Source organism: Carassius carassius, chromosome 24 (genome assembly GCF_963082965.1).
Source record: "Carassius carassius chromosome 24, fCarCar2.1, whole genome shotgun sequence".
NCBI classification, from domain to species: domain Eukaryota; kingdom Metazoa; phylum Chordata; class Actinopteri; order Cypriniformes; family Cyprinidae; genus Carassius; species Carassius carassius.
This window is the reverse complement of record NC_081778.1, coordinates 28,945,506-28,971,727: the sequence shown is the minus strand read 5'-3', so window position 1 is coordinate 28,971,727 and position 26,222 is coordinate 28,945,506. Positions and strand designations below refer to the sequence as shown.

Genomic DNA, 26,222 nt, shown 5'->3' with positions numbered 1-26,222 from the left:
AGATCGCTGAAGGAGATGAAATCTGATCCCTATGGCAAAGCGGCGGCTTATATAGTTCCAGCCACGCCTATTTTGGCGCGCTCTGACGTCCAATGGGCGCGAAGCGCCCCCATTGGTTCGTTCCTCTCCGCCGCCTCACCATAGGTTGCTGCAGTTGCCACAGCACAGCCAATAAGCGCGCGAGCCGCTTCGCTTAGGTCTGCTGTGCTGCAGCACTGCGTTTTACATTATTAAAAATTAAGGATAATTTTTGGCTTCATATTCTCGAGAAAAGGGGACCTTTTCCCATAGCGTAAGCTAGCTTACGCAGTACGAGAGTACTCTCGAAAGGGAACTTATGTATTCAATGATATCCTGTAATTCCTGTTCTTTACACTTGGGTTCTTATAATATCTTAAGTGGAGCAATAAGGAAGCAAAACACTGACAGGAACCAGGGACAAAACAGACCCACCTTCAACACATCAGGGAAGAGTATAGGCTATCTCACAGTCTGGACAGTAAAATATATACAATTACTCATAAGGTGAGTCTAAATAAATTTCACATGCTATTGGAAAAGTAAGAACCATTTTAAAAGTAAAAAAGTGTTACAATCGCAACCATTTGCTTTAATAGCAAATATGCACAGGTGAGAGTTCACTTCCTCTTGAATCATCGATGTAGTCTGACTTGCCAGCAATGTTGTTTCAATAATTATGCATAGAACTTGTTTGGGAGGGGAGAATATAAAGGTAAATCAGTAGCAAAACTCGAGAGGTTGAAGATATGAATGTGAGAACTTGTCATATTAATATTTGTATTTGTAAGTTAAAATTTACACTCACAGCTCTGATGTGAAAAGTTGAATCTTTCAATTTGCACACACAGACAATGATCAAAACACCCATGTTTTGAATTGGAAGTTGTAGATTTATAGTCACAAATGTGTAGAATGACATTCACACAAAGAAAATTACATACACACGTTTACGACATATTTACTTTTGCACTTCAGTTTCGCTGCACAACGTCAAGTCGGCACTTACAACCTCTCAGATCTGGAAGTACAAGTTCAAATCCTAGCGCTCTGACTTTTGCTACTCTTTTTGCGGTATTCTGTTGCAAAACTCACTTGTGCACTTGTATATGCAGATGTGAGAGAGCAGAGCTGGGGGCGGGGCTTTGGTGCGAATGAAGACATTTTATTGGTCGATGCCCGACCAATGAACAACGCCAACTGTTTTCACTGAATATCCTTAGCTTTGACAGGATTTTAAGACACTGCATTCATTTTGCCATTCAGGTATTATCTAGTAGACAAATAATGCAACATATTTTATATGTATATCCCACTGCATACCACTCTACCAGAGTTGCAATATAATGCTGTTTTTATTATTTTTATGTTTTGTAAAAATAATTTTAACTTCTTCATTGGGTTAAATTCCCAATTTGCTTGTCAGTAATGAACCTTTTTAAATGCAACATTATTATTTTTTTTTTTTTTTAATAAAAATCGAGTGTTTAATAATGTCTAAATGTAAATTAAACAGCAAAACCTAAAAAATAAGCACTTATGACCAGAAATACTGTTTTGAGCAACTAGTAGAGTTAAATACATGTATTTATTAAACATCAACAAGGAGTACAGTTATTTTATTGGTTAAAAGTTACACTTAATTGTTTAGTCACATTTAACTGCCAAGGAGGAGTATGAGAACATAATGCTGTTCCATTTTCCAGTATAAAATGCTATTGTAACTAGAGTTGTGACGTTCGCGAACGAACCGATTCTTTTGAACAGCTCATAAACATGAACGATGGGAGCCGAGTCGCGGCTGGAGGGGAGCCGTTCTTTCTGTCGTTCTTTTATCCTATGCGTGTTTCACACAGATGCACACAAATGAGCTCCTCCGCGAGACAGAACAGTTATAGGGGGAGGGGCGCACCCAGCGTAGTCCAACCCTTTATAGCGTGATGATATTAGTTATTAGTTGTGCACGCATCCTTCACGTCCTTCACATCCTGCGTGCCTCTGTCATTGGGTAGGAGCGTTGAAAAAAAAGCTGTTTTGCACAGACATTCATTGCAGCCCACTTTGTTATTGTTCATTGACTTGAAGGGGCTGATGTTTGCAAAGTTTACAGTAGTAATTGTATGGGGTTAGAATTGTTGCATTATTCCAAATAAATAGATTATGATCCACAAATAAATGTAACGAGATTCACAAAAATATATCAAATTCACAAATTAATATAAAGAGTTTCACAAAAAAATTTAAAACTCACAAATAAATAAAATCAGATTTGCAAATAAAAATATATATATTTACAAATGTGTTTAATGTCACAAACACAACTCTACCTGGTATTTATTTGTGAACCGCTGTCTGTGCATTTGTAAATCACTGCACGCATTTGTGGATCGGTTCCTGTGCATTTGTGGATTTGAAACACTTCTAGCGTCGACATGCAGATAAATCCACAAATAAGTGGACTCCACCCACCGTTTACTCAAGCCAATCAAATAACGGCCACATTGAGCTGACCAATCGTAGCACGTTATCGCTTCAACCAATCACGTTTTGGCTTACAGCCAGGGGAACTGCGGGAATAGACACCGAACTTGAGACCAACAACAGACAGTCAGGGCATTTCTCAATACCAAGTTCGCAGAGTCTGGACTTCCGTCCTTCCGAGTTTGGACATGCCAAGTTGGACTCAGAAGAACGAACTCTCGAGGACGGGAGGACGCGAGTCCAGTCATTCTACAAATGGAACGGCAGCGTACTTGATAGCTTCACTCAGCATGCATGTTTTACTTGAATTAACTTCTTTTTTATTTTCAATATATTAAATATATTAGTATTAAAAAACTAATATGTACCTACTCTGATTATTTTCACTTTATATTTATAATGAAATTGAATATAATATTAAACGACTGTCTCTTTTTTATTTTAAAAACTATTAAACATTAATATGTGGTTCAGGTAACATCAATACTGTGATTATATTTACGTCGTTCAAAATAAATAAAATATGTGGAAACAACTGCCTCTTTTCATTAAGAACAATCTAGCAATAAACCCACTCAGCTACAATTTAAATAAAAAAGCGGGAAAAACGGTTGAAAGGTGTAAATCAATTGTAAATAAGTGTAAATCAAAATGGAACAGCTTAGGATTGCCATTGCAATTGCTATTTATCAAGATGCTGAAGAGGAGGCTGCCGAACGGAGGAGACGAATCCTTCAAAGAAAAGCCAGGATGCAGCGGAGGATGGCGAAGAGAGGTGCCATATTAGCATGTCTCTCTAGCATTGTATGTTTTTCTAATTATTCTTTCTTCATAAACTGCCCATATACTTATGTGGACTTAGTTAGGTATATCCAAATGAAAAGTCATAATAAAAATGTATTATAATGTATCATATAGGCACCCTATTTACAGACTACAAAGTACTATCTCACAAAAAGTTATGTAAACTATTGCAGGGATGTAATGAGACTACATTAGATTTTTCAGTATACCAAATAAACTGACAAGTACAATAGGTTTGACAGTTGATAACATTTAAATTAACTAGCTTACACTTCACACACCTTGTATTTGTCTTTGTGGTGCTCAAATAAGTTTATAGTTTATCATCTTTATATAGCTAGGTGCACATCATATTACTGCATTAACACAAACAGGACAATTTAATATCTATAATAATCATATAGGCTACAACTTTTAGACTCTGGGATGAATGTTGTGCTAGAGCTTATCAATAAATGAATGAAACCGAAATAGAGTATAAAGAAATACTTCACGAAAAGAGCAAATGTTAGAGGGAGATTTAATTATGGCAGATTTTAGTAAATTTGAGACAAAATCCTTAAAACAACTGAGTATATAGCTTATATTAAATCCAAAAATATAATAAATACAATGCAACGACAGTACATATAGTAACAACTTTTTAAAAGCAATACATATAACAAATACATAATACAACAAAAGTAAAAACATTCTTAATATATTATCTATATATTTTAACAGGAACAAAGTCCCACTCGCAGGTATTCACAGATCAATGACCAGGTACCAATCCTGGTCAAGTTTTTTTCTGGAGAGGATTTAAAGCCAGCTTTCAGGCTCTCCAGGAACAGCATCAACATGCTGGTACAGATGCTGCCCCGTCAAAAAGCCCATGGATGGAGCCGTGAAATTGAAGTACTTGTTACGGTTTATTGGCTTGCCTGTGGAGCATCCTACAGGGTCACATCAGATGACTTCAGCATGCCACTTTCAACAGTTTGTAGGACTGTTCACAATGTTGTGGAGGAGATGATGACCATCCTCCACAAAATTATTCATTTTCCAAAAGCAGAGGAAATGGATGAGGTGGGGGGTGGCTTTGCTCACCTTGCTGGCCATGAGGCATTCCGCTGTGCTGCTGGTGCCACATCAGGAATGTTCCTCCTGCAATGCCACAAAAAAGATGCTACATAAATAGAAAGATCTTCCCTTCCATCATTCTACAGTGCACCTGTGATGCTAAAGGCATATTTATAGATGTGTATATTGGCAATCCAGGCTCTGTACACGATGCCCTTGTGCTGCGCAGATCACCAATGTACCAGCAGGCTCTGTATTCACCAGCTGGATACTATCTTTTGGGAGATGGGGGATACCCTTGCTTGCAGCATCCTATTGCAATCATGACCCCATACCGCCAGCCTGTCGCAAGTAAGAACACTTTTTTTATGTCAGACAGACAGACACACACGATAAACCAAATTTTTACTGTTATGAATTTGCAATACACTACACATTTTCTACACGATTTTTGATTAACAGGCCAAGTTGAAGCCCGATACAACAGGCATTATGCACAAGCACGGAACATCATCGAGCGCACTCGATGATGGGATATATATACTCGATGATTGGGATGTTAAAAACTCACTGGCGTGCAATTTTCTTGCGGGCCCTGGAGATCAGGCCACTGTTCGCCCCAAAGGTGATTGGTGCCTGTTGTATCCTCCACAACATCTGTGTGATGGGAGGTGATCTCTTGGAGGAGGAGGAGGAAAGCCAAGGACAAGAAGACCGCGAGGATGGTGAGAATGCAGCAGTGGGTGAGAGGGACCTATCAGGGAACCATCTCCGAGGACGTCTGGCTGCGCAGCTTTCTTCTCCCGTGGAACTGCCTGGGTGTCTAACTGAACAGTACTACATCTAGACAGTAAACCTTTCCAGATGTTGTCATGTTCATTAAAAGAGCAACATAAACAGTTGAAATAGCTATGACATTAATTAGAAAGATAGGTATGAATAAATGTGCAAGTAGATGGGTATAGATACATTTATACGTTTTCTTAATTTTGGTATGTTCTTCTTGAGATTTAACTGCATGATTGTAAATAATTGTATACCACTATAGACATTGGATATTACATTATTTTATATTATTTGTGTTTTTGTTGTAAATATAAAGAATACACTGTTGCTATAACAATGATTTGCCAGGGTTGAAATTGAAACATTCATTTTTTATTTTTTTTTATTCAAATAATCTATATAAAATCATTTATCATTAAATACAACATTAATTTAGAATTTATTAAGTTTTTCAAACAGAGACAGATATGTCTCTGCTCTGGCTGTTGCTGCCCTCTCTCTCTCCTCTTCTCTCGCCAATGCTTCTCTCTCCTTCTCCTCTTCCCTCTCTGCCTGTTCTTTTAGAAACTCAAGAAGAGCCTGGCTGTCCCGTCGCCTCTTTCTTGACTGCTGGCTACTCCTGGCTTCCACAGAAGGGGTAGAACCTGGTGTGCTGACTGAGCCACCTGTAGTGGCAGTGGGTTTGATGCAACAACTACGGGCATAGTAACTGAGTGCTGCCCCTGGAGTGCAGCATCCATTGCAGTGTACCACTGCCAGGTGGCAGCAGTCACACTACCGGCCTCTACCCCTTTTCCTGTGGGTGGGTCCCTAAGCTCCTGAAATAAAGCAAAATGCTGTCATGTTCTCACCTCACGTTGTTCCACACTTTTAGACATTTTTTATTTTTGCTCTACACAGAGAAAGATATTCTTAAGAATTTTTGTAACCTAACAGTTTGAGGCACCAAAAAATTACACATGTCAGTGGTGCCCCAGAACTCTTAGGTTACAAATATTCTTCCTTTGTGTAAAGCAAAAAAAAAAAAAAAAAGAATAAATAAATAGTGTATACAGGTGTGAAACAACTTAAAATTGTAGGTGAATGGCAGAATGTTCATTTTGGGGTGAACTATTCTTTTTACAGTCTCAGAGTAAACAATGTAAACGGAGTAAACTACATTTTACAAAATAAAATGTAAGGGCCAATGCATCTATGTTAGGTTTCAAATATGACCGGAAAGTCTTTACACACATCTTGGTAAGCCTCTTTCAGTAACAGAAAGTAGAGAAACAGGCAGATTACCTTGTATTTATCTTTTAGGTTATTCAATTTTTTCTTTGCCTGTTTGGCAGTTATGGCCAAACCAGAAGTGGAACAAAATGCCTATAGGCAAAACAAAACCATAAAGATTTACATGATTCCACTTCAATAACGTATTCATTTTTATGGATGAAGACTGTCCAAATCTAGCTCCAAACCTTCAGACATACAGGGAATTATACAAGCACTCAAAATGAATACTCACTCCCATCAACTTTTGGAGGAATTGCGCCTCCCGGTGAAAAGCCTTTCGTTGGCCGCCCGCCACTCTATCAAGGCCCGAGTTTCCTCAGCAGTCCCTTGATAAAAAATAATGCTTAATTTAAGTTGATGAAAAATAATACAATTATAAAAGAACTTGTAAAAAAAATTTAAATAAAGACAAGCAAACTATTTGGTTAAAATGACAAGAGCACTCTAAAATAAGGTTTGCATTTGATATAAGTATCGTTAGGCAAACGTTAGTTAGGAAACTTTTCCCTCAGGCAAAACAATTGCCCATTAGATATACCCAAAGCAAAATATATCAAATGTTTATCCACTACAGAATCAACACAGGCAGCCCCATATTTTACAAAATGTTACAGGGCCTAGCTACTTTTTTGGAGGACTTGTCGAGGGTTAGGCTACTTTTCAACTCGTAACGAAATCGTCTGAGCAAATTTTCAAATAGTTCCTTAAAATTCGACGGTAGCTTTGAAGTTTAAACAACATTCTGGCATCAAAACTCTTAGAACTACGTTACATTTTGTGATAAAACAACAATAGTATTTCGAAATGTATAACTTACAGTTGTGAGTTTTCTCCTCCGCCATTGATGCTAACCTGGTTCGAGCTGAATTCTGGGTTATGGCCCGTATCAAGTCCGCACAAGTCACCTCTCCATGCATCCTCGGTAAAAGGAGCGGAGCAAGAACACATCCGGGGATTTGAACTGGACTTGGCTAGATGTGAACTTTGAAAAGGGAAACAGTACTTGGGCAGCGACTGATGACATTTCACAAGTCCACAAGTAACGTTACAGACAAGTACGCATAACATGGCCGATCAGGCAAGACGCCCCCCCCCCTGGATTTAAGCCAAAACGTGATTGGTTGAAGCGATAACGTGCTACGATTGGTCAGCTCAATGTGGCCGTTATTTGATTGGCTTGAGTAAACGGTGGGTGGAGTCCACTTATTTGTGGATTTATCTGCACGTCGACGCTAGAAGTGTTTCAAATCCACAAATGCACAGGAACCGATCCACAAATGCGTGCAGTGATTTACAAATGCACAGACAGTGGTTCACAAATAAATACCAGGTAGAGTTGTGTTTGTGACATTAAACACATTTGTAAATATATATATTTTTATTTGCAAATCTGATTTTATTTATTTGTGAGTTTTATATATTTTTTTTAAACTCTGTACATTTATTTGTGAATTTGATATATTTTTGTGAATCTTGTTACATTTATTTGTGGATCATAATCTATTTATTTGGAATAAAGCAACAATTCTAACCCCATATAATTGTATGTAGTATGTAGACATTTCCATTTTATTTATTCTAACTTTAAATATTTTTTGTTTTCTATCAAAATGTTCTTGTGTGATAACAATGTTCTTGTGTGGAAGTGTTTGTAGTAAAAGCTGTTTTGCACATAAATTCATTGCAGCCGGCTTTCTTTTTGATGTTTATTCGCGAGGTATTGTATGAATAACATAAGTCAACGTAGCTTTACACACACACACTTTGTACTAAAGGTAAATCCAAAATAGTGATGTCACTGTCTAAGCAGAGGGATTTGTGCAACCCTATGGAATATAGTCCACACATGACAAATGAGGTAATAATCAATATTTCAGAATAATTCAAACTCAGATATTGGTGTGTGATATCTGAGTTTTAATTATTTGACTACAAATCTCACCTCATCATTCTTCCCAGTGATTATTTCCAGGATAAACTGAGATGGCTCCAAGCTGGCTTCTTAAAACTGACTAAATATTTAAAAGAGCCAAAAGAGCCGTTCTTTTGAACGGCTCTTTGAGAGGAACGGATCGCGAAGATCCGGATCCCCTCAAAGAGCCATAAATCCCATCACTAATTTTAACGCATAGTCATTAGTCAACGTAGTTATCCATGCATAATCAATGCACTTTAAGTGTTACAAATTACTAGAAATCGCTGCAAATATAATGAAACTGCTGTCTGTCCCAATTAATACATTCAAGCATATTGACAAAATGTTTAGTTTAGTACTATTGATAGCTCCATGAACCACGTGATCGCGTGGCGGTGAGATCAAAGCATGCTCTGGTTCAGCGAGTTTACTTTGCAATATGCAGTGGGATATACATATAAAATATGTTGCATTATTTGTCTACTAGATAATACCTGAATGGCAAAATGAATGCAGTGTCTTAAAATCCTGTCAAAGCTAAGAATATTCAGTGAAAACAATTGGTGTTGTTCATTGGTCGGGCATCGACCAATAAAATGTCTTCATTCGCACCAAAGCCCCGCCCCCAGCTCTGCTCTCTCACATCTGCATATACAAGTGCACAAGTGAGATTTTGCAACAGAATACCGCAAAAAGAGTAGCAAAAGTCAGAGCGCTAGGATTTGAACTTGTACTTCCAGATCTGAGAGGTTGTAAGTGCCGACTTGACGTTGTGCAGCGAAACTGAAGTGCAAAAGTAAATATGTCGTAAACGTGTGTATGTAATTTTCTTTGTGTGAATGTCATTCTACACATTTGTGACTATTAATCTACAACTTCCAATTCAAAACACGGGTGTTTTGATCATTGTATGTGTGTGCAAATTGAAAGATTCAACTTTTCACATCAGAGCTGTGAGTGTAAATTTTAACTTACAAATACAAATATTAATATGACAAGTTCTCACATTCATATCTTCAACCTCTCGAGTTTAGCTACTGATTTACCTTCATAGGAAAACAAACTTATGAATTCACATGACTAAGAAACATTAAATTTTTGTCATTGTGATTTTCTGATGCATGAGTCCTACTTGTTTCTTTTGTCATGTGTGAAGGTTGAAGGTTGAAGCATGACTCTGACAGTGTCTCAAGGTGAGGTTTTGATGGTCATCACTGCCACCTCAAACCCAAAGAGCAGATGGCCCCTACTGTGTCACATTCTGAGTTCTCTGTGCTACGGTCCAGTGTGTTTTGCATCTCAGGAAATGGAAGAGAAGCTGACAGATACCCAGAGAGTAATTGGAGTGAGTGAGAGACTTGCATTGATTAAAATCTTGATGTCATTCAAAATAAATAAATCAGATTTACATACGTTCCCATATATGTACTCTTAATTTTGCATTTCAAGTTTCAAAGCTGGAGGTCAAATATTGTTCTCTTATTCCGTAGAGTCTACAGATAGTAATTGCAGTCATGAATCTTGTGTTGGGACTTTTTGGCATCATCTTCTTTATTGTTAACAATTCGCCCAGCAGTATTGTAAGACATTCCTCTTTATGTTCATGTTTATGTTTCTACATCAGATCAAGCAATAAAATGAGCGTGAACAGTATATAGCATCAGACTGTAGCATAACCAAAACAAAGACTTCTGAATACTTTTGCACACACACACACACACACACACACACACACACACACACACACACACACACACACACACACACACACATATACAGTACAGACCAAAAGTTTGGACACACCTTCTCATTCAAATAGTTTTCTTTATTTTCATGACTATGAAAATTGTAGATTCACAGTGAAGGCATCAAAACTATGAATTAACACATGTGGAATTATATATGGAATCATATACATAACAAAAAAGTGTGAAACAACTGAAAATATGTCATATTCTAGGTTCTTCAAAGTAGCCACCTTTTGCTTTGATTACTGCTTTGCACACTCTTGGCATTCTCTTGATGAGCTTCAAGAGGTAGTCACCTGAAATGGTCTTCCAACAGTCTTGAAGGAGTTCCCCGAGAGATGCTTAGCACTTGTTGGCCCTTTTGCCTTCTGTCTGCGGTCCAGCTCACCCCTAAACCATCTCGATTGGGTTCAGGTCCGGTGACTGTGGAGGCCAGGTCATCTGGAGCAGCACCCCATCACTCTCCTTCTTGGTCAAATAGCCCTTGATGCCTTCAATGTGACTCTACAATTTTCATAGTCATGAAAATAAAGAAAACTCTTTGAATGAGAAGGTGTGTCCAAACTTTTGCTCTGTACTGTATATCATATGGAGTAGTTTTGTGAAATTTGTTAATTTTATGAAATTAATATGGGTGTATATTAATATAAAAATTCCCCTTCTATGTGCAATTTATAAATTCACCCACTTTTTCTCTAGGTGATGCCAGTTCTTCAGCTCTGTGTGGCTCTCAGTTTCTGTGTTTTAACCATAAAATCTTTGTTCAAGAAGGGTGGGAGGGCAAAGGTACAGTATTGTGCTTATAATTAACAGAACTTTACAATCTGCTGGTGTGAAGGCTGTATAGTTATCTTTATAGCTATCTTTTCTCTACTTGGATTATGACTGTTTCAGAGAGCTTCTCTGTGTGTTCATGTTTGTTTGTGGTTTCGCAGTTGGTGGAGAACACAACTTCAGAATCTAGAATTGGAAAAAGCAAATATTCACTTCCGTTTGGTCACAGTTGTGGCATGACTCTTGCATTGACTCAGGTGAGGGACTTACTGTTATCACCATCACCTTAAATTAATAGGCCTAGTTCAGCAAAAATTTGTTAAAAATATACTCACCTTCAGGCCATCGAAGATGTAGAAGAGTTTGTTTCTACATCAGAACAGATTTGGAGAAAGTTATTGTTACATCACATGCTCACCAGTGGATCCTCTGCAGTGAATGGGTGCCGTCAGAATGAGAGTCCAAACAGCTGATAAAAACATCACAATAATCCACACCACCCCAGTCTAACAATTAATTTATTTTGAAGTGGAAAGCTATGTGTTTGGGAGAAACAAATCCACCATTAAGTTAGTTTTTACTTAAAACTGTTGCTTATTTGTGATGTGAGAGGATAACAGGGGGCTTTTTTCACTGGAGAAAGCGTCATTATGAATTTTGGACTGGTAATGTGGCAGTATTAAGAGACGTTTTACAGTTAAAGGGTTAGTTCAGGCAAATATTAAAATTATGTCATTAATAACTTACCCTCATGTCGTTTCAAACCCGAAAGACCTCCATTTATCTTCGGAACACAGTTTAAGATATTTTAGATTTAGTCCGAGAGCTCTCAGTCCCTCCATTGAAGCTGTGTGTACGGTCTACTGTCCATGTCCAGAAAGGTAAGAAAAACATCATCCAAGTAGTCCATGTGACATCAGAGGGTCAGTTAGAATATTTTGAAGCATTGAAAATACATTTTGGTCCATAAATAGCAAAAACTACGACTTTTTCAGCATTGTCCTCTCTTCCGTGTCTGTTGGGAGAGAGTTCAAAACAAAGCAGTTTGTGATATCCAGTTCGCGAACGAATCATTTGATGTAACCAGATCTTTTTGAATCAGTTCACCAAATCGAACTGAATCGTTTTAAACGGTTCGCGTCTCCAATACGCATGAATCCACAAATGACTTAAGCTGTTAACTTTTTTAATGTGGCTGACACTCCCTCTGAGTTAAAACAAACCAATATCCCGGAGTAATGCATGTACTCAAACAGTACACTGACTGAACTGCTGTGAAGAGAGAACTGAAGATGAACACCGAGCCGAGCCAGATAACGAACAATAGACTGACTCGTTCACGAGTCAAGAACTGGTTGCATCGGTTTTCGGATCACCAGTAGTTCTTTCGGACAATTCGATTCAATAAACCGGTTGAAGAAAACGGTTCACCGGTTCTTTTGCGCTCGACGTAATGGCGTCATTTGCGAGGTACAAATACTTCGTTACATTACTTAAGTAGAAATTTGGGGTATCTATACATTACTTGAGTAATTATTTTTCAGCCAACTTTTTACTTCTACTCCTTACATTTTCACGCAAGTTTCTGTACTTTCTACTCCTTACATTTTAAAAATAGCTTCGTTACTGCTATTTCATTTCGGCTTGTTTTCATTCCGACTTGTCATCATTCAAAAAAAAAAAAAAAACACCTATCCAGATAAATCGCGCCATCTGGATGAAGTGAATTGGATCGTGGTTGGATGAGAAGTATAAACATATACCATTCAGACACCCTATTGGTTTGTACGTGATCGCACCTGCACATGACACAATTCACATCACAGTCCAGCAAGGACATAGACAGTTTTGGGTTCGTTTATCAAAAAATATATTTCTTAAAAGTAGGGTTGGGTATGGAACCGGTATGCACCGAACTGAATAAGGACGCAGATTTCGGTGCCTTTTAAATGCCTGAGCGATCGATTGAAATTTGTCCTGGTTCTCCCAAATGTACACAAGAAGCACGGGCGTCGCTAGTCTTTTTTAGAGGGCTGTAGCATTTAGCTCCATAAACTGTACACAAATTTGTGATCGCCTGAGAGTCAGTCCCCTTAAATTTCATATGAAACCGGCGTCAGACCGGTCTCCTCCTGTCTTTCAGCACGCTCTTCAATCCACAGACCGCAGCAGAGCAGCGCGAGTGCACTCAAACACAAACAGAGGACACTCTGGTTTCTCATCTACTGTAAAGTTTTCGCTTGTCACAGCTGTTTCCTCCAGCGAAAATCTAGCCCTTAACACATATGAACGAACACATACTTTAATTACACTTATTTAAATATACTTAATTTAATTATACATACTTTATACATACACTAGCTACTGTGCAAAAGTCTTAGGCATGTTAGTATTTTCACTTAAAAGAATGGTGTTCGGCCAGTTATTTATATATTTTGCTGTAGTGTGTCAGTATAAAATATCAGTTTACCTTTCCAAACATTCATTTAGCCATTGTCAGACTGCTTGTGCATTCAAAATCGCACTACATTATTGTTAAAATGAATGGCAAACTGATATTTCCTACTGACACACTACAGCAAAAGATATAAAATAACTGGCTAAAAACCCTTTTTTGGGGTGAAAATACTAATGTGCCTAAGACTTTTGCACAGTACTGTATTTTAAAAACTACATTGTTGCTACTTTATAAAGAATGAGCATACAGTAATTCACAGAACTGATTAAAGACAGTGACAGACAGCACTCATCTTAACTAAATATCAGAGAGATTGACAGAGATACAGTAGAAACATTATGTGTGGTTTTGTATTAAATATTGACCCAGATTGTGAAATACATTCATTATCCTTAGATTAAGGGAAGCACAACTTGGGAAATGAGAGCATCCAAGGTGAAAGCTATGGATTTATTTTAAATATTTGTAATGTTCTTTAATGTTATCCATAGTTTTTTTTGTGGCTCTTTTTTGTTAAGTATTGGTTCAGGCACCGGTAACATTTTAAAAGTGTCGAAATGGCACCGGACCCTACTTAAAAGTTATTATTTCTCACTGGCTCATTTACCAAATGGGTGCTTTCTCTTCTTCCTCCTCAAATTAAGCTACTGTAGGTAGTTCGGTAGCGAGAAGTTTGAATAAATTATTGTTTGCGATTGACGACGCGATTGACAATGTTGTGATAACTAGGCTATACTAACTTTGTAACTCGTTTCCCCCGCACACTGGACATAGCAGACGTATGTACCGAATACAGGGAGCTATCAATTAAGAAAGTATCAGGATTATGAGTTATTTTTCATTTTTAGTTTTTGATTAATCACTTGGATTAATCATTCATTTTGACAGCACTATAATGTTTATTGTATATAGACAACCACACAAGAGTAATTGTTTCTTAGCCTGCACCAATGTTCTTGTCCATTGCCCTCAAGATTCCTGCAGCTAAGCTTGGATGTACATTTACATCCTATTAAAGGTTATTGATGACATGCCTCTGAAGTTTGACTTTTTGCACCATAACAATACTTATAGGCAACTAGTCATCATATCTCTAGTCCTTTAATGTATCTGCATTGTACTAAAGTGCGTTCATTTTCAATGGGCATATGTGCGGCTGAAACAGGTAGCCTAGTGCATCCCAAATTTTTTAACATGAACATTTTAATATAACATTATAGTCATTATGGCTTATGGCCTTTAGACAAATGTTTATTTGAGGAGGTGGGGTAGTGCACAATAGGCCCCTGTGGTGCGGCCTAAGCTTTTGTTCTTAATTATTTTTTTTTCCTTACATTACTTTTATTACTTTTATACTTTAAGTAGTTTTTTAAACCAGTACTTTTACACGTTTACTTGAGTAAAAAGTTTGAGTTGATATTTCGACTTTTACAAAAGTCTTTTTAAACCCTAGTATCTATACTTCTACTTAAGTAATGAATGTCAATACTTTTGACACCACTGGTCAGTGTACTGTTTGAGTACATGAATTACTCCGGGATATTGGTTTGTTTTAACTCAGAGGGAGTGTCAGCCACATTAAAAAAGTTAACCGCTTAAGTCATTTGTGGATTAATGCTTATCGGAGACGCGAACCGTTTAAAACGATTCAGTATGATTTGGTGAACTGGTTCAAAAAGATCCGGTTACATCGAATGATTCGTTCGCGAACCAGATATCACAAACTGCTTTGTTTTGAACTCTCTCACAACATACATGGAAGAGAAGACAATGCTGAAAAAAATTGGACCAAAATGTATTTTCGATGCTTCAAAAAATTCTAACTGACCCTCTGATGTCACATGGACTACTTTGATGAAGTTTTTCTTACCTTTCTGGACATGGACAGTATACCGTACACACAGTTTCAATGGAGAGACTGAGAGCTCTCGGACTAAATCTAAAATATCTTAAACTGTGTTCCAAAGATAAACGGAGGTCTTACGGGTTTGGAACGACATGAGGGTGAGTTATTAATGACATAATTTAGATTTTTGGGTGAACTATCCCTTTAAACTTTGCAGCTTTTCACTTAACAAGATGTGAATTGATGGACTGGAGTCGTGTGGATACCTTTGGTATTACTGTGATGTTTTTATCAGCTGTTTGAAATCTACTAATAAACTCTGCAAAATGTCTACAAATGTGATCTGTTCTGTCCTGATGAAGAAACAAACTCATCTACATCTTAGATGACCTGAAGTTGAGTACATTTTCAGCAAATTGTCATTTTTAAGCAAACCATTCCTTTAAAATTAAGGAGCAAATGGCTCATAGATTGTACTTGATGCGACAGACAAATGTGTATGTATTTTAGGATATGGAAGATAAGCCGACAGAAACTCACACAGCACTTGGGATGAGTCGGATACTTAGATCTTTTTGATATTATTAGCTTTATTAATGGTTTATACTATGTGTTTTGTCATCTGTAAAAATGTTACAAATATTGTTCAGACTGTAATGACTGTACAGATAGTGGTTGGTGTCATGAATATCACGATGGGTTGTTTCGGCTTCGTCTTTGCTTTTTGGATCGACGGTGTGGTAAGAGTTGTTAAACATTCTCATCATCATTATTATGTTTCTAAATGAGTTCATGCAGTACGATGAGTGAGTGCATTTAAAAAGTGAATTATTTATGACATTGCTCTGATTTGGAGAACACTCTACATTAATGTCTTTATTTTTGTATTTTCAAATGTTCTATGATTTATCAAAATCCTAATTAATAATAAAGTGAAATCTGGTGATTTGTATATACACTTTCAATCTGAAGAAGCATGTTCGCATGGAATAGTGTTTTTATTTGTTTGATTTGCCTTTTAGTTCCTTGTTGTTGGAATTTTGTGTGTTCTTGCAGTGACATTTCCCCATCCCAGGCTGGTAGGTGTGAATCAAAAGTTTTTGATTTTATTTATTTATCTTTAAACCCCAGCAATATATATTGTTTGTGTTTTGCAGCTGGTCATCACAGTGGCTCTGAATGTGGTCAGTGCTGCTCTGGCTATCACAGCTGCTGTGCTGTATTGAATGGACCTGGCAATGGGAAGCAGAATAAGCTGTTACAAAGAATATTATTATTCATCTAATAATGACCGGCTTGCTCATAAAAAGAGTAACTTGGAGTCCTGTGTTTATTACAAAAATCTCAGTCAGGTAATGATTTGATTTATTTATCTTTTTCAGTGTTATACAAATATTTGGGTGTATTTTATTATTATTTAATAATACACTGATGTTTTTCCACCTCTAGATGATGCTCGGAGGACTAGATATCATGATGATAGTGCTGTCGGTCCTTCAGCGCTGTGTGACCATCAGTTTCTGTGTTTTGACTGGAAAAGCTTTGTGCAAGAATGATGAAGATGCAAAGGTACTGAATCATCAGCATTAATGACAGTCAGTCAGTCAAATCCACTCTGATCATGAGAGTTTCAGAGAGCTGCTGTGTGTGTGTTCATGTTTGTTTGTTTGTGGTTTTGCAGTCGGTGGAGGATCCAGAACTTTACAAGCTGCTCCTGGAAGATGACACTGCTGGTGCTGCATGACAAGATGAACACTTGCATACATATTTTTGTTTGAATATTCATCAAATGTTTTTTTTGTTTTCAAAAACTTTATTTTTTTAATTGAATTACTTGAGGATAATGCATCTTGAAAATGTGATTATTTAAATAAAATAAAAAAGATGCAAATAGGTAATCATAAAATATGCCATGATGTTCTTTTGAGTATGGAAATCTTGCCTGTTTCTTAACCATTTCATGTATGACTGACACATTCATCACATTAAGTTAATTAGTTTTTATTAAAACTAATCCATAAATGGAAATTGTATATGTAATTTAAATACACAATTTTAGGGTGTGTAATTATTTTCATTATTTTTTTGACTCATCAATCTAGAACACTTATTCAGTATTCAAGAGCAAGAAAGTGCTGTTTATCTGTTACTGGATGACAAACAGGTCTGCTTTTAACTACACACACTTTGCTTTGTGATTCATTATTTTGCCACTTTCTAGCGATTCAATGTGGTCTAAACATGCACATTCAGTACATCTCCTGAATATGCACAATGAATGAGAAAAGTGCTATGCAATTAGTTCAATTTAGGTTTATCTATAAAAGCTAGCTAAACCTTCACTAGAAGTATAAAATGTAATATTGTAAAGTCGCATTGGATAAAAGCGTATGCCATATCAATAAATGTAAATGTTGATAAAAGAACATTACTGAATGTTGTCTGATCATGTCCATCGACATTTATAGTAGGCTACTATGAAATACTTCTTGTATGTTTGACTGCCTTCACTTTTGCATAGATAAATTTGGAGAGCAGATGTCGGTTAAGTTTTGCATGGAACATACAGATATGGTCACAAGTCTGGTACTGTAATACAACTGCAATATTGTGTCTTACTAACCCTAACGATTATAATGACAGTGTTCTTTGCAGATTGTAGTACAGAATGATCTATATTGCATTATATTGCTCACTCAGAATTTTCTGTTTTAATAGTGAGGTTATGCTCATTGGCTCTCCTCATTAGCGGTAACACTTTAGAATAGGTAACACTTGTTAACTATTAACTAGTGACATTACTCTCATTAAATTCTTAATTTGCTGCTTATTAATAGTCAGTACAGTAGTTGTTAGGTTTAGGTATTGGGTAAGATCAGGGATGTAGAATAAGTTCAAGTAGAATAAGGCATTAATATGTTCTTAATTAGCACTAATACATGGCTAATAATCTAGTAATATGCATGCTAATAAGCAACTAATAGGTGTTACCTATTCTAAAGTGTTATCACTATACTTTGCCATATGTTATATTTTCCTGTGAGTGAAAGGATTATTAATCCTTTTGTTTTTTTTCTCACTTGGAGTACTGCAATGCACTTCTTGCTAGGGTCCCTAATATTTAACACACTAAATATTCTAAATACACACTTAACAAATTACAATACATGCAAAATTCAGCAGCTAAGGTAGGATCCTGACTGGAGTCTGAACGAAAGAGCACATTACCCCAATTTTGAGGTCTTTGCACTGACTTCCAGTCAGGTTCCTTGTTGATTTTAAAATCCTCATGCTTACAAATAAGGCAATGCATGTCCTGGCCCCTCAATATCTGTCTGCCCTCTTATCTTTATATAAGCATCACTTGCACTGCTCCGAAGCTGGCCTTGTGGTTGTTCCACAGAACGCTTGCAAACTAAGGGATAGGACGTTTTCATTCTGTGCTCTTAGGCTCTGGAACACACTCCTTTCAGAACATGTTGCACAACTCCTTGTTCAAGCTCTTGTTCTGTCCAGGCTGGACTATTGCAATGCCCTCTTGGCAGGTCTTCAAGCCAGTTCTATCAAACCTTTACAATTAATCCATACATATATATATATATATATATATATATATATATTATAATTATTATTCTTTGTTAAATGATGCAAAGAAATCCATATGATTTAAAGTGTTGTTTAAATGTCCAAATGTGACCCTGGATAACAAAACCAGTCACAAGGGTCAATTTTTCAAAATTTAGATTTAAACATCATCAGAACTGAATAAATACGCTTTCCATTGATGTATGGTTTGTTCAGACAGGACAATATTTGGCCGAGAGACAACTATTTGAAAATCTGGAATCTGAGGGGGCACAAAAATCTAAATACTGAGAAAATCACCTTTAGAGTTGTCCAGATGTAATTCTTAGCAATGCATATTACTAATCAAAAATTTATTTTTAAAATATTTACAGTAGGAAATTAACAAAAAAAAATCATGGAACATGATATTTATTTAATATCCTTATTATTTTTTGGCATAAAGGAAAAATCTATAATTTTGACCCATGAAATGTATTTTTGTCTACTGCTACAAATATAGCCCAGCAACTTAAGACTGGTTTTGTACTCCAGGGTCACAAATGTATTTATCAACAATTGTATATGCAAATATATATCAAGCTTTTAGCCAATCACATGTTCTTCACATAATCACACTCACACCAATGAGTTCTTATAGCTCCGAGACTGGAATGGTCTGTACCAGAACTAAAAGACTGCTGTGATCGACACTTGGATGTCCATCAAAAAGTGTGAGATATTATTGTATCATTTTTATTGTACCAGTAACAATTGTTTAAAAAAATTAAACTAAATTTAACTGACCTTTAAGAATGTAAAGCCATAACAAATATTTAAAAATCATAAAAGTAGTCTTTATATTTTATCTGTAAAAATAATGTAATATTTGTAAAAAATAAATAAATAAATAAACCTGTATAAATGCAGTTTTGTGCTGTTTTATCTGTGCTACCCTTAGACAATGAAGAGAATGCGAGTTCCTGGGAAAATTCTCTGCATCCTAATGCTGCTGTGAGTATGAAAATCACTAAATCAATGCATTTTATTTTTATTTGCCAAAACGATTGGGGTTATAGACCTTTGAAAGGACTCAATGAGGACTTTAATATAAAGCATTTTTTATTTAATTTAATTTCTGTGGTCTCCCAAGTAAAAAAAAAGTAATATATTTAAAAGTATACTTCAAATCTTTTAACATATTTACTGACATATTGCTCTAGATTTTAGTTAAACATAATTTGGAGAACTGTGCACAATGCACATTTCTTAATATTAAACTTAACATGTGTTTTAATGTCACTATTGATGAGTATTATTTGATCATTGAATAATATCAGTCTTTAAATGCTTTAAGATATTTAAAGTGTATATGTAGTATACTTGCAATAGTTTCACTTTAGCACAATTAAAATATCTTTATTTGGACTTCAGCATTAGTTCTGCACAATTAAATTGCATTGAATACAAAATGAGTTTTTTCCAGTCTAGCAGACTATAAGAATACCAGTTAAGTATACCAAAAGTTATGGAATTTACATTTGTTTACTTACATTATAATGTTATGTAAAAGGGATTGCACTGGTTACTATTGTTTTGCAATATTAATTTGTGACTCCTTTTTTTTACCTAAATTCTGTAACTTCCATTTGCATTTGCATCAATTAATTTGGGACAGACTAAGCAACTCAGTGCATTAAAGCTATCAATTTTTTCAGTACATATATTCCCCATCAATTAAACACATAATCATGCTGATGAGCACAGACAGACTAAATCCGACAGACTCGGTTATGTATTGTAGCATAAATTAGCATGATGGAGCTGATCAACTAACATTACAAATCTGTTTAAAAGACAAAATACATGAATTTACACATATTTGAGAATCTGAAAATCATATACATTACAATCAGTGTTGGGGAGTAACTAGTTACATGTAACGGCGTTACGTAATTTAATTACAAAATTATTGTAACTGTAATTAGTTACAGTTACTACGAAAAAATGAGTAATTAAATTACAGTTACTTATGAAATTTTTAACGATTACAAAGGGGATTACATTTGAATATTTACACACATCCACATACAGATTTAACTGATTTCTTTCCCAAATTGCACTGACTATTCTGAGACATACCGCCCTAATAATTTCCGGGATGCGGAAACACAGTCTGGTTCGTAGAATCCAGTCATAAAAACGGAATGCCTAATGCGGACGGAATATCCCACATTTTGGATGACTAAATCAAAAGTAGGTCAGTACACTTGAATCAAAACATGACATCGACTAGTGTCTGTGAATATTAAGCCCCAAAAATGCAATATATGACTTGCACATTCTGCGTGTCTGTGGAAATCAGGCGCGGACTGGACACCGGGAGAACCGGGACAATTCCCGGTGGCCTGGCAGCCGATTTTGCCCCAATATTTAATATCATTATTGTATACTAAAGCGATCATTTGCGAATCCGCCATTTGATAATTAAATCTCTAATAAGTCATGAACAGTGTTCGAATTGAGGGGGGGCTGGGGGGGTCCGGGACCCCCCATAAGCATCAAGGGACCCCCCATAAGGCCCAAAAAAATGACCTTGGGGGGTCCCCTGGTTTTTCATTAAAACTAAAATAGAAACAATATTTGACATAGCCCTATCTATCTATGTTTTACCAAAGTATTGCGCTGCCGCTCCATAGACTGTAAAAAGTGCCGCTCCCATAAAAAGCTACTTCAAATTAGATGTGCATCTGAAAATACGCTCAAGTGCGCCACACGCTGTTTTCTGAAGGAATTTACAGACTGCGGGCGCGACGTCGCTGTGTGATTGGCTGACAGAGTGATCCTTCGTCATTATTTTACCTCACGATAACGGTAAGATAATATTTCTTTGTTTTATGATTGTTTGGTACACCTAATTTATTGCTACTGAATAAGTGTTTATCTTAGAATCAGAGAATCACTTATAATCTTGGTCTGTCAATAGTTGTTTTTTTTTATCTTATGATGCTAGCTCACTATCGGCTTGTTAGTTGTAATTAGCCATCTAACGTAATTCTGAGAAAAATAGAATCTTGTTTGGAGCTAGCATTGCACCCATTCTGAATTAAACAAATCATTTTAAATCTAGTAACCTTAACTGCACAAAAACAGTGTTAATTTAATTAAGGACATTATTACTGATGAAAATGTTCATCAGGTGAAGGCTTTTTTTGTGTCAACGATGATAAAGCAGGGTTGCTAACTCTCACGAATTGTGCGTGAGACACACATGCATTGATTATTATGCCGAAGACAAACATGCAGATCAACCATTTTTGTTATGAATTGTATCCTATTTTCCATTATTATGTATAGCCTAATACAATTAGTGTAGTATTTAAGGTTAAGTGGAGAAAAGGATTTTAAATTCAATGCAAAGAGGCAAATTAAAGTCATTTTGTGGCCAGAAAAATAATAATTTCCATTTGCAATGCCATTGTTTACCCACTCTAATAAATATACATACTCTAGTTGCTCAAAAGAGTATTGCAGGTCATAACTGCTTACTTATTTTTAGGTTTTGCATTTAAATAAATATTTAGACATGATCAAACACTAGATTATACATTTTAAAAAGATACTCGTATAAGCACACACAAGTGAATATTAATTAATGCAAGAAAATACTGAGTTTAACCCAAGAAAAGTAAGTACAGTAGGCCTATTCATGTGAATTGATAGTGAATCAAGAGATCAAAATTGATTAATGGTCATCAGCATCGTAATCGTATCAAATTATTTCTATTTTTCCCTCTTGTAGAAACACTATTGTGACAAAACATATATTTAAACATATACTCTCATTCACCACTATAGAAGTTTACCCAACTATGACAACTTCTGCTTGAAAATATGAAAGGGTTATGTAACTACATTCAAGATAAATTAGTTTTTTTAATGAAATAAAATGCCTACATGTGCACTGTTCAAAGTATATCACCATTAATAACCTTAATAAGTAGCATGAATAACATGGAGTGCTTTCTTAAATATATTCACAGTAACGACAACAAATATAATATTACAACTTACATCTTACATTATTTTCTCAGATATGGACAAGGGAAAGAAGAGAAGAGCCATCTTGTTATTTCATAGATTTTTATTTAATTTTACATAGTAAATGCTCAGCTGCAAAAACATGTTATGAAACACACAAAGTAAATTAAATTCACAAGTAAAGTAAAGTAAATTATATTATTATATGAAATAAATAAATACAAATATGTATATTATTAGTTGTTTTTTTTTTTGGGGGGGGGGGGGGGGGGGGCCCAAGAGCTTTGACTCAATTCGAACACTGGTCATGAAGTGTTAGTCATGACTCGCGCGCTCTCCGCGCCTCCGCCAAACGGTTTGGATCAGACTCAGAGTAATCAATGCGAGAGAGAGAGAGAGAGAGAGAGAGAGAGAGAGAGAGAGAGACAGAGCGAGAGAGAGAGAGAGAGAGAGAGAGAGAGAGAGAGAGAGAGAGAGAGAGAGAGAGAGAGAGAGAGTGAGTAGGGTGGACTGCTGGAGCAGAGAAGCAGAACTACTGTTCAGGGTTTCAGGTCAGTTTCATCTGTAAAGATGCTTTTTTGTCTTTGTTTTTTTATTTAATTAATCAAGCAGCAGCACGTTGCTCATCAGTCATCACTCAAAATACTATATAAAGGACATCATTATTATCTGTTGTAATGTTACAGTAGTAATTTAGCTGAAAAAAAAATCCGATTTTTTCATAGGTTTAGGGGGAGCTACGACAGACAACACAACCCTTACGAAACTTAACATTTTAATATTTAACTATAAATCCAGAGAAAATGGTTACTATTGTTTAACTGTGGTAACCAAAAATGTAAAATTATTTTACAAATGTATTTATTTAAAAATAAATACAAATCCATTTGCAAAAAACAAAAACAAAACAAGGTTATTTTACTTTTATATAGGCTAATAAAAGCATGGTTAATTTTTGTTAGGGAAAAACATGACTCGTGTACAGTATTAGGATTTTTCTATAAAGATATTAATAGTATGGTAGAGTATTGTATTGTAAAGTATAGTTTTGTTCAATCTTGAGTATTAAAGTCACGAGAGAGATGGATAACAGGGCAAAATGAAGAGACTGAAGAGAAAAATAGAAGTGAAGGTGCAGTTCAGGAGAGAACTTTTATTATTTTATTATTTTGCATGTCCCCAAATTAAAGATTTAAACCTTTTTTTTATGTCAGGTCCATACAAAAAATAGTTTTGTCCATGAATTTGTTTGTATGAGTTTGAATTTTCCAGTCTGAATTTTTTCCCCAGTCCGCCCCTCCTGTAAATTAATGGCAAAGACATGGTTTCATTTTCTACACATAGGCCTACTGAAGCTCGCAGTGTTTTCAACATCTGCCATCTCAATATAGGAGTACACGAGCACATAAACATAATTTCTAGAACTGCTCTGTGTCACTTCATGTGCATTTTACTTATTTTGAGAAAACTATCATCATATACAAAGAGACAGCAGTTTAAAAAAAACACCAATGTTTCAGGAGTTTATTACACAGAATACGTCACATGCTTATTAGATAAATGTATTTAAGTTGATGTATATGCTTTCATTTATTATTCTTTATTTTTCACAAATTTAGAAAAGTAATCAAAAAGTACTCAAAAGTAATTAGTTACATTACTTTAATAAAGTAATTGAAAAAGTTACACTACTATTACATTTTAAACAGGGTAACTTGTAATCTGTAACCTATTACATTTCCAAAGTAACCTTCCCAACACTGATTACAATCCATTTAACAATTTCTTAATAAATTTCCATCTAAATAAATCTTAATCTCCGACAACAGGTCTGTATGTGATTGACTGAACTGAAGAATCGTTGACCTGACATTCTAATTCTGTTCCACAGACTGCACAAGAGTAGTCAGCAACAAGTGTTTAATGATGCAGAAACACTCTATCTCCCTAACAATTATGACATTGGCTGGATGAGAACTCTGGATGATAACAAGTTAATTTCCGACATCACTATTCCTGGTACCCATGACAGCTTGGCCCTTCATGGAGGACCAGCAGCAGAATGTCAGGCATGGTTGCTAGAGGACCAGCTAAATGCCGGCATACGCTACTTTGACTTGAGAGTGTCTGGGGATGAACTGAAAGTTGTGCATGGACCGATTTCCCAACATACAACATTCTTTGAAGCTTTCAACACAATAAAGGAGTTTTTATCTAGATTCCAAACAGAGACAGTGTTGGTCAGACTTAAGCATAGCAGCAAATTTCCGGATCAGGTTATATCCCAGCTTGAAAATGATTCTAAAAGTTGGGTTAGGAATGACATACCAAGAATTGGAGACGTAAGAGGAAATGTTGTTTTCGTTCAAAAAAATAGCTTTCATCTGGGTATCTCTCTACATGAAACTGATAAACCTGGTGACTATAAAGTAGGAAATGTGGGAAAAAAGAAAGATAAAATTATTTCCCATCTGAATGAGGCTGTGGAAACATGTAGAACTGGTTATGTTGTATTGAACTATTCAAGCGGCACAGGCTTTCCTTTTTTAAGGGTAGACAACTCCCCAAAACATTTGGCGAAAGAAATCAACCCTTGGCTATATAATAATCTCAAAGGCGCTTATGAAGAAAAAAAAAAGTTTTGTTTTGGGGTTATAGCCATGGACTTTCCAGGCTTTGATTTAATACAAATGGTCATCAATTTTAATAAACAGGTTGGCATATAAGTCTGTCATTTTTACAGTACATTTTGTTAATTAAGCATACACTAGTGGGACAGAAGTGTGCATTTTCTGTTTTATTAATGACAAAGCATCACTGCCTTCTTGCCTATTGTAACGATATCAACCTTCATATTCATCCGGAAGAAGGAGGCGGGAACCGGCGGACAATCAAACAACATTTTAATGATAACAAAATAAACACAAAACAGCGCACCAGCCCCTCACGGACGACTGGTGCGCATAAAATAAAAACCAAAACACAACTAAAAGCCCAGGCCTGGTCCTCTCTCGTCCTTCACTGTCGTCGCTCCAGTTTTATATCCTTCCATCTCCTCCATGGGCCTCGAGACCGGTGGGACGAACAGGTGTAGTTCATCTCCAATCACTCCCCCGGCCTCGCTCCCATGTCCCTCGGCCCCGCCCCACTCGTCACATACCCCCATCGCCCCTCGCAGGCCGGGGGGTACTCCCGAGACTGCGCTCTACTCCCCCCCCCCCTCCCTCCGGGGGGGCCGCTCCCGGGGACCTGCGGGAACCTGGGGGTAGGACAGGCAAGGCGAGAGAAAAGGAGATGGAAGGAGGAGCGACAGAGACGAGAGAGGGGAGAGAGGAAAAAAAAAAAAAAAAATTCCGGTTCCCAGACGCACTGCTGCTCGGCCCTCTACCGGCTGGGCGATCTCCTCCGCGGTGCCTGGCGGTGGCACTGGACGGCCCTCGGCGGACGGCA

The 26,222-nt window shown here is 36.5% G+C and overlaps 2 protein-coding genes across 3 annotated transcripts; both read left to right on the top strand.

The window, feature by feature from the left end:
* Nucleotides 1-416: 416 nt before the first annotated feature.
* On the top strand, nucleotides 417-16,736 carry LOC132103395 (uncharacterized). Of its 2 annotated transcripts, XM_059508475.1 has the most exons (9): nucleotides 417-525; nucleotides 9,498-9,686; nucleotides 9,832-9,921; nucleotides 10,789-10,875; nucleotides 11,025-11,120; nucleotides 15,818-15,907; nucleotides 16,190-16,246; nucleotides 16,325-16,519; nucleotides 16,617-16,736. In XM_059508475.1, exons 2-8 carry the CDS (start codon nucleotides 9,513-9,515, stop codon nucleotides 16,391-16,393), a joined length of 663 nt encoding a protein of 220 aa, XP_059364458.1. In that variant the 5' UTR covers nucleotides 417-525; nucleotides 9,498-9,512; the 3' UTR covers nucleotides 16,394-16,519; nucleotides 16,617-16,736. The 2 variants fall into 2 exon arrangements, with proteins under 2 accessions (XP_059364458.1, XP_059364459.1); XM_059508476.1 differs by lacking the exon at nucleotides 16,617-16,736 and having other exon boundaries at nucleotides 15,836-16,246; nucleotides 16,325-16,416.
* Nucleotides 16,737-19,704: 2,968 nt separating this feature from the next.
* Nucleotides 19,705-25,578, top strand: LOC132103730 (1-phosphatidylinositol phosphodiesterase-like). Its single transcript, XM_059508823.1, has 2 exons — nucleotides 19,705-19,745; nucleotides 24,664-25,578. The coding sequence occupies exons 1-2, from the start codon at nucleotides 19,705-19,707 to the stop codon at nucleotides 25,496-25,498; spliced, it is 876 nt and encodes a 291-aa protein (XP_059364806.1). The 3' UTR covers nucleotides 25,499-25,578.
* The last annotated feature ends 644 nt before the right edge of the window (nucleotides 25,579-26,222 follow it).

What these genes read in the sequence shown, in the direction of transcription:
- LOC132103395 (XM_059508475.1), top strand. Translation starts at nt 9,513, where the DNA reads ATGACTCTGACAGTGTCTCAAGGTGAGGTTTTGATGGTCATCACTGCC. An exon ending in ATACCCAGAGAGTAATTGGA is followed by an intron (nt 9,687 to 9,831) that starts GTGAGTGAGAGA and finishes CTTATTCCGTAG; the next exon opens with AGTCTACAGATAGTAATTGC. An exon ending in ACAATTCGCCCAGCAGTATT is followed by an intron (nt 9,922 to 10,788) that starts GTAAGACATTCC and finishes CTTTTTCTCTAG; the next exon opens with GTGATGCCAGTTCTTCAGCT.
- LOC132103730 (XM_059508823.1), top strand. Translation starts at nt 19,705, where the DNA reads ATGCGAGTTCCTGGGAAAATTCTCTGCATCCTAATGCTGCT. An exon ending in CTCTGCATCCTAATGCTGCT is followed by an intron (nt 19,746 to 24,663) that starts GTGAGTATGAAA and finishes TCTGTTCCACAG; the next exon opens with ACTGCACAAGAGTAGTCAGC.